Here is a 12786-nt window from a genome sequence, read left to right as displayed (position 1 = left end):
TAATAAATAATAATCTGTTACCTAGCTTTAGCTTTGTTACTATTTGTGTATTTGAAATGTATTTGATTTTTTAAGATTATAAGATGCTTTTTACTTCACTTCGTTAAACTAACTCATTAGTGTCCTATGATTTCGCCAGTAAGACTATCGATAATACAAATGCTAAAGTCAGGACAACTCTATTTCACGCACACATTTACGTTTCATTTTTTGTAACACCGTTAATCTGTCACTGTTAGTCTTGTAAGTCTGAATTGGTCAATGCAGTCTCGAACACTCCACATGTTTACGGCCGTCTTTTTGCGGTCATCATATTGTTTCCGTTTAAAAACGGCACCGCTGTTGGAGGAAACCATAGCTTTAGACTACGTTCACACTGCAATATTATTTTCCTCTTAGACTACGTTCACACTGCAATATTGTTTCTATACACCGTATACGAGACTTAATAGAGTATAGCAATGATAGCAGGACATAATATAGTACCGGCTGATGCCCGCGACTTCGTTCGCGTGGATCTAGGTTTTTTTTTTTAAATCCCCTGGGGGAAACTCGTTGATTTTCCGGGATAAAAATAGCTACCTACGTGTTAATCCAGGGGGTAATCTATCTCCAATAACAATAACAAACATCCACACATACACACAAACTTTCGCCTTTATAATATTAGTGTGATTAACTTATTCACACGGAGTCTATGCAGGAAAATCCCGTGTTCGAGAAATATTTTTCCCGTACACCGTTCCAAATTGTCACCTAAGATTAGTTATCAAAAGAAAAAAAGAACCCTTATAGGATAACTTTGTTGTCTGTCTGTCTGTTCGTCTGTCCGTTTGTCCGTCTGTCCGCCTCTTTGTCTGTCCCTTCGCGGGAATAAGCTTCGTGAATAAATCGAATGGAAACGTAGCCTTATTGATTTGCTCACCGCAATGCTGATTGTTCGCGCTTGTCGGAATTGTCGGCAATGGGACGCCCTACGTGTGAAATTGGGCAACCGAAGCGACACCATTGAACCAGCCAACTGTCGGTTGCACTGCCATTGTTCAATAAAGCGGAATTCACATTTCGAAATTAGTGCGACATGTAAACGTCTAATTTCGTAATACTTACATGCCATGCGTTCCTATCGTCGTAGTTAGATACTTAGTTATCGCCATTGTTATTTTCAAGTTTCAATCCATAGCTGAGCCACTGCTGGTCTCCTCTTACACTGAGAAGAGGTTATTTAGTAGTTTTTTTTTAAATAAATGGATAACTATAGATGATGCGCTTGGATATATATCAATTAAATCATCAAAACCATTATCACCCCCGATAAGTGAAGATTAGAGTAACTAGAAAAGAGCTGATAACTTTCAAACAGCTGAACTTGGCTGAACTGATTTTCTAGGATTATAGCTATTCCGCGCCTACGATCCAAAGTATCTGAGTTTTGCAAAACACCATTTTCAAATAAATAATTATGTATCTAGGCAACGTCCATCTCGACAGCTTGACATTTGTCAATTGACACTTGAATATTATGAACCTAAGGGTTATCTAACCTTCTTTTCTACAAGAAAACTAGAAAAGAGCTGATAACTTTTAAACGGCTGAACCGATTTTCTTGGATTATAGCTAAGAACACTCTCGATCAAGCCACCTTTCAAACAAAAAAAACTAAATTAAAATCGGTTCATTCGTTTAGGCGATGCCACAGACAGATACACAGATACATAGACACACAGATACACAGATACACACGTCCAACTTATAACACCCCTCTTTTTTGGTTGGGGGTTAAAAAGAAAGAAACAAGATAGGTGCTTAGTGCTATCATCGTCTTGAGTAAGATTCAAACAAATGCCGTGGTCGTGCGTTGTCGTCAGCAAAAAGAAAATATTCTAATTTGGTAGACAAAATAATTGGGAATGCCGTCAATCAAGGATAAGAAATAAGCTGTCGGCAACGCACGACCACGGCATTCGTATTGAATCTTACTCAAGACGATGAAGACGATGATAGCACTAAGCACCTATCTTGTTTCTTTCTTTTTAGTTTATTTTACTTGCACCAAGTCGGGTTCAAGTTGTCTCATTTTTTCCGTAGTCGGGTTAAAGTTTTTTTTAACTTTTTTTTTATTACGGGATAAAAAGTAGCCTATGTAAAGTAATCCAAGGTATAAACTATCTCTATTCGAAACTGCCAAATTGGTCCAGTTGTGTTTCTCTCTCACACACACACACACACACAGATACAAACCTTCGCTGTAATCCCAATAAACATACTATACTTTTAAAACGCTTGATCTTTGGGCAGCCAATATACCTCTTTCTTGGAACGCTATATAAATCAATCTTTTCCACGTTGTATGCTTGGCTCTGGAATTTCAAGCATTTAACAAAAATGGTTTAAGAGGGCCTATATAATACTCTCCCACGATATTTATCAACCACTAGATATCCACTTCAGGGACTTCCAACACGTCACGGTCTCGAATCCAGCGGTTGCCTGCGACTCTCGGTTCACGTTTTGGAGATCTTCCAATACTGCCATTTCCACTCTGAGCTCGTCATTCTTGCATCTTGAATATTTATATGCTAATTTATGATGGGATGAAGTAGATTTAATCTGTACATTTTACGAACTCAACGAATTAGTCAGCTGAAGGGAAGGTGGGCAGCTCATGTCTGTCGCAGAACCGATGGTCGCTGCTAAACGTGTTCTGGAGTTGAGACCGCTACCAGCAAGCGCAGTGCGGGATGATCCGATGGACCGATGACTTTAAGGAGGTAGTGGGAAGTGGATGGATAAGAAAGGCGGAGGACCGTGTGTGGTGGCGCGGTCTTCGAAAGGCCTATGTCCAGCAGTGGACGCATACAGGCTGATTGATTGATCTATACATTCTATAGACTGGAACGACTCAGTTTGTAATTTGCTTAAAGCTGAACTTAATACATTTGGCAACTCACCAAATGTAAGTCAGTCACATAAGCTTAATATTATATTATGATGCTGGCTCAGAACACGGAATCCACGAATTAACGTTAGGCAAAAACGTTACCTATCTGTCTACTGTGTAGTCATAATTATTATAAACATAAAAAGCTTGGCGAATGAAAATATAAATTTTTTTAATATCAGGTGAAACATTGTGTCTTATTTGGCAGTCAATTATAACGTATCAACTTGTAGGCAAGCTCGCTCCATCTTGGGCTGCATCGTCACTTGCTAGCAGGTCTGATTGCAGACAAGCGCTAGTCTATAAACTAAAAAAAAAACATAATCTACCTTTTTAGAATGGCACTAGGTTACGTGCCCAGCTGAAGGGTCCCTAGGGAGCCTATTACTAAGTCTCCGCTGTCCGGCTGTCCGTCCGTCGGTCTGTCAGTGGGCTGTATCTCGTGAACCGTAACAGGTAATGAGTTGTCACTGGGTGTATTTGTAATGCTGTTAAAACAACAAATAAAAAAAATCTTAAAAAATTTAAAAAATTAAAAGGTGTTAAGTATTTCTTGTACGATGGTGCGGCAACCCTTTGCGAGTCCACTCGCACTTTGCCGGTTTTTTGGGGTTCCGTACCTCAAAAGGAAAAACGGAACCCTTATCACTCACTTTGTTGTCTGTCTGTCTGTCTGTCCGTCGCGCGTCGTGTCTGTCAAGAAACCTATAGGGTACTTCCCGTTGACCTAAAATCATGGAATTTGGTAGGTAGGTAGGTCTGTCACAAGTACAGGAATAAATCTGAAAACCGCGAATTTGTGGTTGCATCATTAAAAAAAATGTGTTTAAATTTTCAAAATAAGATAACTATACCAATTGGGGTATCAAATGAAAGGGCTAATACCTGTATATCCTAAAACAGATTTTTATTTATTTTTATGTATAATAGTTTTTGATTTATCATGCAAAATGTTGGAAAAAATACCTGAGTACGGAACCCTCGGTGCGCGAGTCTGACTCGCACTTCGCCGGTTTTTTAAATATTATTATAGGTTTGCACGATATGTGTAAGTCGCAAAAAGTAATACCTATCCAGTTCAGTGAATAAAACATTGAGTTTTTACAATTTCATGGCAAATATTATTGGAAACAAAAATGCTTACATCAATCACACTGGATTCAATTGAATGACTCTCAGTAATCATCGAAATAAAGTGAATCAGCATTTTCCATTGTTCCATCAAAAAATATTCATCCATTTTGTTGATTTTGATGTTAAATGGATTAATACTATTTTAATTTTAAAGTAAATGCTCGTTGAAATAAAGGAATATATAGATAACAGACAAGTGTAAATTAAAATTTTATAACAAACACCCCCGACAAGCGAAGGTTACAGTAACTAGAAAAGAGCTGATAACTTTCAAACGGCTGAACCGATTTTCTTGGATTAAGTATAGCTAAGAACAGTCTCGATCAAGTCACCTTTCAAACAAAAAAACTAAATTAAAATCGGTTCATTAGTTTAGGAGCTACGATGTCACAGACAGATACACAGATACACAGACATACGCGTCAAACTTATAACACCCCTCCTTTTGGGTCGGTGGTTAAAAATACATCCGCACAGCCCCCGCGCTAACCCGATGCGGGCGAGCGCAGGGGACGTGCGGGTGTGCGGGGCGGCCGCGTCCCCCCGTCTCATGCCCCGATTGCCATCTCAACCTGTCACGGATTTATATACTAATTCAATTGTACATATTATTACGTCTAATTATTATTATTATTGAACACTTCTAATTGAGTGGACGAACTACCTACCAAGGTAACAGTAAAGAAATAGAACAATTATTACTTATTGAGTTTTTATTTGTTGCTTTTTAACCCCCGACCAAAAAAGAGGGGTGTTATAAGTTTGACGTGTGTGTGTATCTGTCTGTGGCATCGTAGCTCCTAAACTAATGAACCGATTTTAATTTAGTTTTTTTTTGTTTGAAAGGTGGCTTGATCGAGAGTGTTCTTAGCTATAATTCAAGAAAATCGGTTCAGCCGCTTGAAAGTTATCAGCTCTTTTCTAGTTATTACTGTAACCTTCACGTGTCGGGGGTGTAATTTTTAATTTACACTTGTTATTATATCAGTTGATCCACTCCGACTTCGATCCCGTGGAATTTATTAAAATACTTGCAAAGTTGATTCAAATCGGTAACCAGATGGGTGACCGACACAGAATTAGGAAAAAAGACTTTCTTTTTAGAATTTCTGTGGTGACCGACTTTATAGGCTTAAAGGAGAATTTGGCCAGTAGAACCTAATAATAATCGTTACATCTAAAAGTCGAAATGATACCATTAGTCGAGACGTATGCAATAATTTATGAGTATGGTAGTCCACCGAAAAATGCCTATCATTACGTGAATAATGACTAACGGTCAACACTCTCATGTAAGTTGTGCATTAGCGGTTTAGTTTTCCTCATTTCACATCCGTATATTTATAAAAGAGGACTAACTTTAAAGCTTGCCTGACTGTAAAAATGAAAGTAGCCACCAATAAAAGATAAGCTCTTTAAAGGAAACTGCAAAAATAATGAATAAAATTCGCACCAGAAGTAGCTTCTCTACCTTTTGAGCGAGTAAAGCTGAGGATATTTTTATTCCCGTACAAAAGGACTTCGTAATTTTACAGGAAAAAGTGTTAAACCTTCCCACGCGAACTTATATTCATTTATTTTTATCAGGACCGGGTTGAAATTTATTGTGCAAGCTTACACTGCAAATGTACAGCTACCTACGGACCGATTTGTGTTAAGTTATACTTTGAGGTGAATATTGAAATTATGACGACTATTTTGCGGTAACAATTGTTTTATTGTACATGTATTTTTTAGAGTGCCGTATCTCAAAAGGAAAAACGAAATCCTTATAGGATCGCTTTGTTCTCTGTCTGTCGGTCTGTCTGTCCGTCTGTCATCTTTCTATAGGGTTCTTCCCGTTGACCTAGAATCATTAAATTTGGCAGGTAGGTAGGTCTTATAGCACAAGTAAAGGAAAAAATCTGAAAACCGTGAATTTTTGGTTACATCACAAAAAATTATTAAAATGTGTTCCAATTTTTAAAGTAAGATAACTAAAACAAGTGGGGTATCATATGAAAGGGCTTTACCTGTATATTCTAAATCAGATTTTTATGTATTTAATAGTTTTTGATTTATCGTGCAAAATGTCGGAAAAAATACCCGAGTGCGGAACCCTCGGTGCGCGAGTCTCACTCTCACTTGACTGGTTTTTTTCTAGTTATACTTTAAGATGAATATTGAAAACATGACGTCTAATTTGCGTCATAAGCATACAAATTATTTTATTTATACTGAGGATATTATTATTTTTTAACCCCCGACCCAAAAAGAGGGGTGTTATAAGTTTGACGTGTGTATCTGTGTATCTGTCTGTGGCATCGTAGCGCCTAAACGATTGAACCGATTTTAATTTAGTTTTTTTTTGTTTGAAAGGTGGCTTGATCGAGAGTGTTCTTAGCTATAATCCAAGAAAATCGGTTCAGCCGTTTAAAAGTTATCAGCTTTTTTCTAGTTTTCTCGTTACTTTTGGAGTAAGATTCCAAGGCCAGCAGAGGTCACGTATTTTCTGACAAAGGAAATGTGGACGATTGAGTAGTGTTAGTATGTCTATGTACTAAGAACGCTTGCCTACCAGCTAGCTTGCTTAGATGGCCAATTTTCAGGTATCAGATAATCAAGGTAGGTACATAAAAACATTACTTACCTCACGTAAATTCTCCAAGCTGATTTTTACGTATATTTTAGGCAATATCCTTACAAATATGTCGCCAACACTCCTAGACACTTTCCGTCGGCCGTATTGCTTTGCAGACGCTTTTTAAAGCTCCCAAAATAAGTAATTACTTAACTACACGTAAATTATGATGCTCCATTTTTATATATGTCCACCAGACAATTATTTTAATACCTTTTAGAAGAAGACAGACCGATCCAAGTGGCCAATCATCCCCTAAATTCAATTTTAATCCTCCCTCTGTGGGTATGGAGCGCGAGGGCATTAAGTATCTACATTCTACATGCATGAGATTGAGTGAGACATGTATACTCTCTGTGTGAGACCCTTACAGTTTACTCAAGTCAATTAATTATTATTAATATTTAAAAAAATCAGCTAAAAATTAAAAATAAATTTAGCTAAATATTTTAAAAAAACCTTAAAGGTTTTCAAATAGTTGTGTGGTCAGCTGTTCTTAAAGGGCCCATATATACTTATCTATTATTTTTTACTTTTTAGAGGGTTTTGTGTCGGGGGTTTTTTAAATTTTAAATTTTATTTTTATTTACTATGGAGCGTAATTGTAGCTAGCTTTTGTCGTTCGCTGTTAGTATTGTGGTTTTATGAATGAGATATGAGAAGTAGAGACTCCCTAAACAATTTCCACGTTGTATCCGATTTCCCGATACGCTATTCACGGTTCAAAGTAAAAAATATCAATAAAAGTTAACATGCTCAATGTGCTTCGTCTGAATCCGATAGCTCGAGCCTCGAACTAACACGTTATTATCCGTACTCGACTTTTTATCAAAAGGTGACAAATATACGCTTTCAAGCAGAAGGATAAGTAGGATAGTGCTTTTTATTTGTACTTTATTTCGAATGTATTTTCATGGAGTTTCGTGCTAACATTTTTTTTAATATTTGATACTTGTCAGCCCTTGACTCCAATCTCACGTGGTGGTAAATGATGGTGCAGTCTAAGATGGAAGCGGGCTAACCTGGCAGCTTTCATTAAACCCATACTCCTTTAGTATCTACACGCATCGTACCGCAACGCTAAATCGCTTGGTGGTACGGCTTTGCCGGTAAGATGGAAACCTCCCACCAGACCAGACCAGAAATTTAGAAACCCCTGCCAGGGATCAGACCGGGATCTCCCACTAATAAGAGCACAGCGCTTAGCAGTGCGCCAGGGAGGCCGTCAATGCGACATTGCAGCTCATCCACACAGATTCTGATGATGATGATGACACTCACAGTAGCGCTGTGACGGCGATCATCAGTTCGCTTCAAAAACACGTCGGCAATTGCATACATGTATAGCGTACTATGTTATAGTATCACTACATAGTATAAAACAAAGTCGCGTCCCAGTCTGTCTGTCCCTATATATGCTTAGATCTTTAAAACTACGCAACGGATTTTGTTGCGGATTTTTTTAATAGATAGAGTGATTCAAGAGGAAGGTTTATATGTATAATACATGCATAATATAGTAGTGGAACACTGATAATTTTAGAGGTTTCTAATGGTATGTCGTAAATAAACACATTTTTTTGCGCTTACATTGTAAACGCTGGCTGAACCCTTTGAGATAGATCAAAATAATGTACTACATTATTTTGATTTTATCATTTTTTGTATTGTATTGATTTTTGATTGATTGATTGATATGTATATATTGATTTTATCAGTATTGTAGAACTTAAAAAGGTCTACAAAAAAGTCCGCGATGGTATATGTCTATCTCTTAGGGATAACCATTTTTTTCCTTAACTTTTTACGAGAAAGAATGGCTTATTTTTAGGCAATACAGCATTAATCCTTATTCAATTAAGTACCTTAAAAACATTGTGCATTTCATATAGATTATTGTGGCCCTTTACAGCATGTAATTTAAATGAATATTTTTGAAGATATTACAGATTTAATATACAGCATATAGCGAATGCGGCGGCTATTCTATCTATTCTATTACATCTATAATATTTATTTAAATATAATAAAATTGTAGAAAAGTGGTGTCTGTACAACGGAAATATATAAAAAAAAAGTAGCAGGGGTTGTTATTATATCGATGCCGAACCCGAAATTGTAATTAATTTTTTTTGTCTGTTTGTCTGTGTGTTTGTGCACGCTAATCTCAGAAACGGCTTATTCGATTTAGATACGGTTTTCATTAATATATTATAGTAAGCTTCACTTAACATTTAGTGTTTATTTCATTTCAATCGGTTCATAAATAAAAAAGTTGTGTCAATTTAAAGAATCACGGCGAAACGTACAGAGTACATATAATTCAAAATATGCTGCCCGAAATAACTATCTCATATTAAGCTCATATTGTGGTTATTTGAACGATACCATAACTGAATCACACATTTTTAAAATTTTTGTCTGTCTGTCTGCCCGTCTGTCTGTTTGAACGGGCTAATCTTTGGAACGGCTGAATCAATTTTGACGGAACTTTCACAGACAAGTAGAGGCTTGATCAGGGTGTAACATAGGCTACTTTTTTGACCGACTTTAAAAAAAGGAGCTGTGTTTTTCTACCTAAGTGTATCGAAATCCGCGAGATTTGCGTATTTTTTTTTTAAATCTATAGAGGAAGCTTGCGACCTTGTCCTATTAAAAATATTTGATTCCAACTCCTCAATCCTGATGCTGCAGGGGACCTGACCATCAAAGTGGATAGGATTTAGATATCGATATTGATATACCTATATAATATATGATATAGATGTCGGCGCGCGGCGCTGGCGGCTGATATCAGATAGCACCTTGCCCAATTCATGGGAATGCGTTTGCTTATGTTAGCGCGTTTAACTTGTCGCGAAGCAAAGTACAAACAGATCATTGTTTTCATTATGAGCGACGGTGACGTGGTTACCATGCCATCGAACGTGGCCTGGGGTCGGTTTGTTTATCTAATGGGAAAGCTTACATTACAAGCTGAGAGCATGAAGCTCGCAGTCAAATTCTGACCTCTAAACCGAACGAGCGCGACCCGCGGGGACTCGTTATTCGCTCTATTAATTAAACTTAATGAAATCATGACAAAGACTTCTAAACGCAGATTATAACGTGGCCATTTGATTAAGAACGTAGTGACTAGTGATTAGTGAACGATATCGTTAAATAAGACTCTTTAGTGATTTCATTACACCTAGTTACTGTATTTGCCTCGCGCGTTTCCTTTGCCCACAAAAGATAGACGAACTAAGCTAGAACCTAGCCTTCTTGATGACGATCGTGAGCCGCTCGCTCCGACATATATATATTAACAAGTGTAAATTAAAAATTTTTAACACCCCCGACAAATCATTTTCAAATAAATAATTATGTATATCTAGGCAACGTCCATCTTGACAGCTTGATATTTGTCAATTGACACTTGAATATTATGAACCTAAGGGTTATCTAACCTTCTTTTCTACAAGAAAACTAGAAAAGAGCTGATAACTTTTAAACGGCTGAACCGATTTTCTTGGATTATAGCTAAGAACACTCTCAATCAAGCCACCTTTCAAACAAAAAAAAGTAAATTAAAATCGGTTCATTCGTTTAGGCGCTACGATGCCACAGACAGATACACAGATACACAGATACACAGATACACACGTCAAACTTATAACACCCCTCTTTATGGGTCGGGGATTAAAAATTGATATTGGTTATAAATTGATATTGAGTCTTTACTTGGTGGTTGACCTCGAGGACCCAACTCCTCAACCCTGATGCTGTAAGGAATTGCATCCCTAAATTAATGGGCTATAACAGTTGTGTTTTTCTACTTATTTGCACCGATATCTCCGAGATTTCTGAATCGATTTACGTATTTTTAGGGTTCCGTACCTCAAAAGGAAAACGGAACCTTTATAGGATCACTTTGTTGTCTGTGTGTCTGTCTGTCCGTCCGTCGTGTCTGTCAAGAAAATTTACAGGGTACTTCCCGTTGATCTAGAATCATGAAATTTGGCTGTAGGTAGGTCTTATAGCACAAGTAGAGGAATCAATCTGAAAACTTCGAATTTGTAGTTACATCATTTAAAAAATATTACAATGTGTTTCGATTTTCAAAGTAAGATAACTATACCAAGGGGGTTTCATATGAACAGGCTTTAACTGTACATTCTAAAACAGATTTTTATCTATTTTTATGTATAGTTTTTGATTTATCGTGCAAAATGTTAGAAAAAATACTCGAGTACGGAACTCTCAGTGCGCGAGTCTGACTCGCGCTTGGCCGGTTTTCTTTAATCGATAGAAGAACTTTGTGACATTGTTCCATAAAAAAATTCCCACTCCTCAATCCTGCAGCTCCAAGCTCATGGAATTCAGAAACTGTCGGTTATAAATTGATATTGAAGGTATCTATACCAAGTAAACACTTTGTGGTTGACCTCGAGGAGCCAACTCCTCAACCTTGATGCTGTAAGGAATTGCATCCCTAAATCCTGGTGATCCCTCGAGATTTTTAAAGGATCGTCCGTTTAAATATTTTCCCGGGGACGGGTTATTACGGTCCTGGGAAATCAAAAGTTCCCACAAGATTTCTAAAAACCTAAATCCACGCGGGTGAAGCTGCGGGCATCAGCTAGTTATAAATAATCTGTGATCCTAACTGAAAAATATTTTTGTTGCAGAGGCGGAGGAGGTGGGGGGATGTTCGGTGACGTCAACATCTCCGCCATACTGGACTCCTTTAGCATAAGCTACGACAAAAGAGTAAGGCCGAACTATGGAGGTTAGTACCACTAGGAGAAACAACCACGCTAACAAACAAACGCGTCCAAATAACACGCGGTTTTACAAAAGGCAATGGCGAGTATCAGAGACGTAGCGAAGCTTATAACCTTCTACCATACATTTATTTACAGTCAGAGTGAATTAGAGTGATGCAGGTTCCGGTTTGATTCTAATATTGGCATTTGTCGAATATTAGGCTAGGGGGTCATATTTGACAGATAGGCTTCCTTAGATAGGATACTTAGGGCTTAGGGGTGGTAATATTTAGGTTAAACAATAATAATATGCAGTGAAATCAAAAATACGTATAAGTACGCGATAAGTTGAGATGGCGTACGGGGTATGAGGCGGGGGCGGGGGGGGGGGGGGGGGGGGCACGATCCGCACACCCGCACGTCCCCCGCGCTGTCTCGCACCGGGCTAGCACGAGGGCTGTGCGGGTGTGCGGGGCATCCCCATCCTGTTTGCCATCTCGACCTGTCGCGTACTATACCTCTTATTAGATCCGGCATTTTTAAACTAAATAACTTACAATAGATACTATGTTTGATATGTATTTTGTCTTTTAATATGTAGTATTTTTTGCAATATTGCCTTAAATAGAACAGTTACGAAGAATTTAACATAAAAAACATGTGTGAATTGTACAGCTTTTTCAGCTGTCCTTCATACAAGCGCTAGAGAGTGAACGTACACAAAACTCGTAGAAACTCTACAGTAATTATCTACTGGACGATGACCGCGACTTCGTCCGCGTGGATTAAGGTTTTATAAAAATCCTGTGGGAACTCTTTGATTTTCCGGGATGAAAAGTTGCGTATGTAAGTTCTTTGGATGCAAGCTACCTCTGTACCAAATTTCGAATAAATCGGTTAAACTGATTGGCCTTTTAGAATGCTGTAGGAACTCTTTGATTTTCCGGGATAAAAGTAGCCTATGTCCTTCCCCGGGATGAAAGTTAACTACTTTTCTTTATAATCGGTTCAACTTTTGGTCCGTGATAAGCTAGCAGACAGACAGACAGACATACCTTTCGCATTTATAATATTAGTATAATAATGAATAATATCAGTTCATAAAATATAGGTACATCGTACATATTTTAGTAGATCTACGGTCTACGTCGAGCTACGCGGCTACGGTGAGCTACGATGGCTACGGTGTTGTCGGATCCAAACAAGGGCCAAGTTTCCGAACTCATCATCTATCGACAGTACGGCTTCGACCACGTGGTTACAAACTTGTCTCTCTCTCTCTCACCTTGTGCACGCATGCGCAATTTGTTTTGCACATGCGCGATGTCTATGTACAAAATATG

General features: G+C 37.9%; 1 protein-coding gene across 3 annotated transcripts in view; it reads left to right on the top strand.

The window, feature by feature from the left end:
• The window catches only part of LOC123880617 (gamma-aminobutyric acid receptor subunit beta), a 47432-nt gene that overhangs the window by 21828 nt on the left and 12818 nt on the right, over positions 1–12786 (top strand). For 2 of the 3 annotated variants that reach the window (XM_045928817.1, XM_045928816.1), the window contains exon 2: positions 11366–11466. In XM_045928817.1, coding sequence (XP_045784773.1) covers positions 11366–11466 — 101 coding nt within the window. Of the gene's footprint in view, positions 1–11363; positions 11467–12786 lie in introns of those variants that run through there. The other variant, XM_045928818.1, reaches the window with a different exon arrangement.

The sequence above is a fragment of the Maniola jurtina genome, chromosome Z, assembly GCF_905333055.1.
Source record: "Maniola jurtina chromosome Z, ilManJurt1.1, whole genome shotgun sequence".
NCBI classification, from domain to species: Eukaryota; Metazoa; Arthropoda; class Insecta; order Lepidoptera; family Nymphalidae; genus Maniola; species Maniola jurtina.
This window is presented reverse-complemented; position numbering and strand designations above follow the sequence as displayed.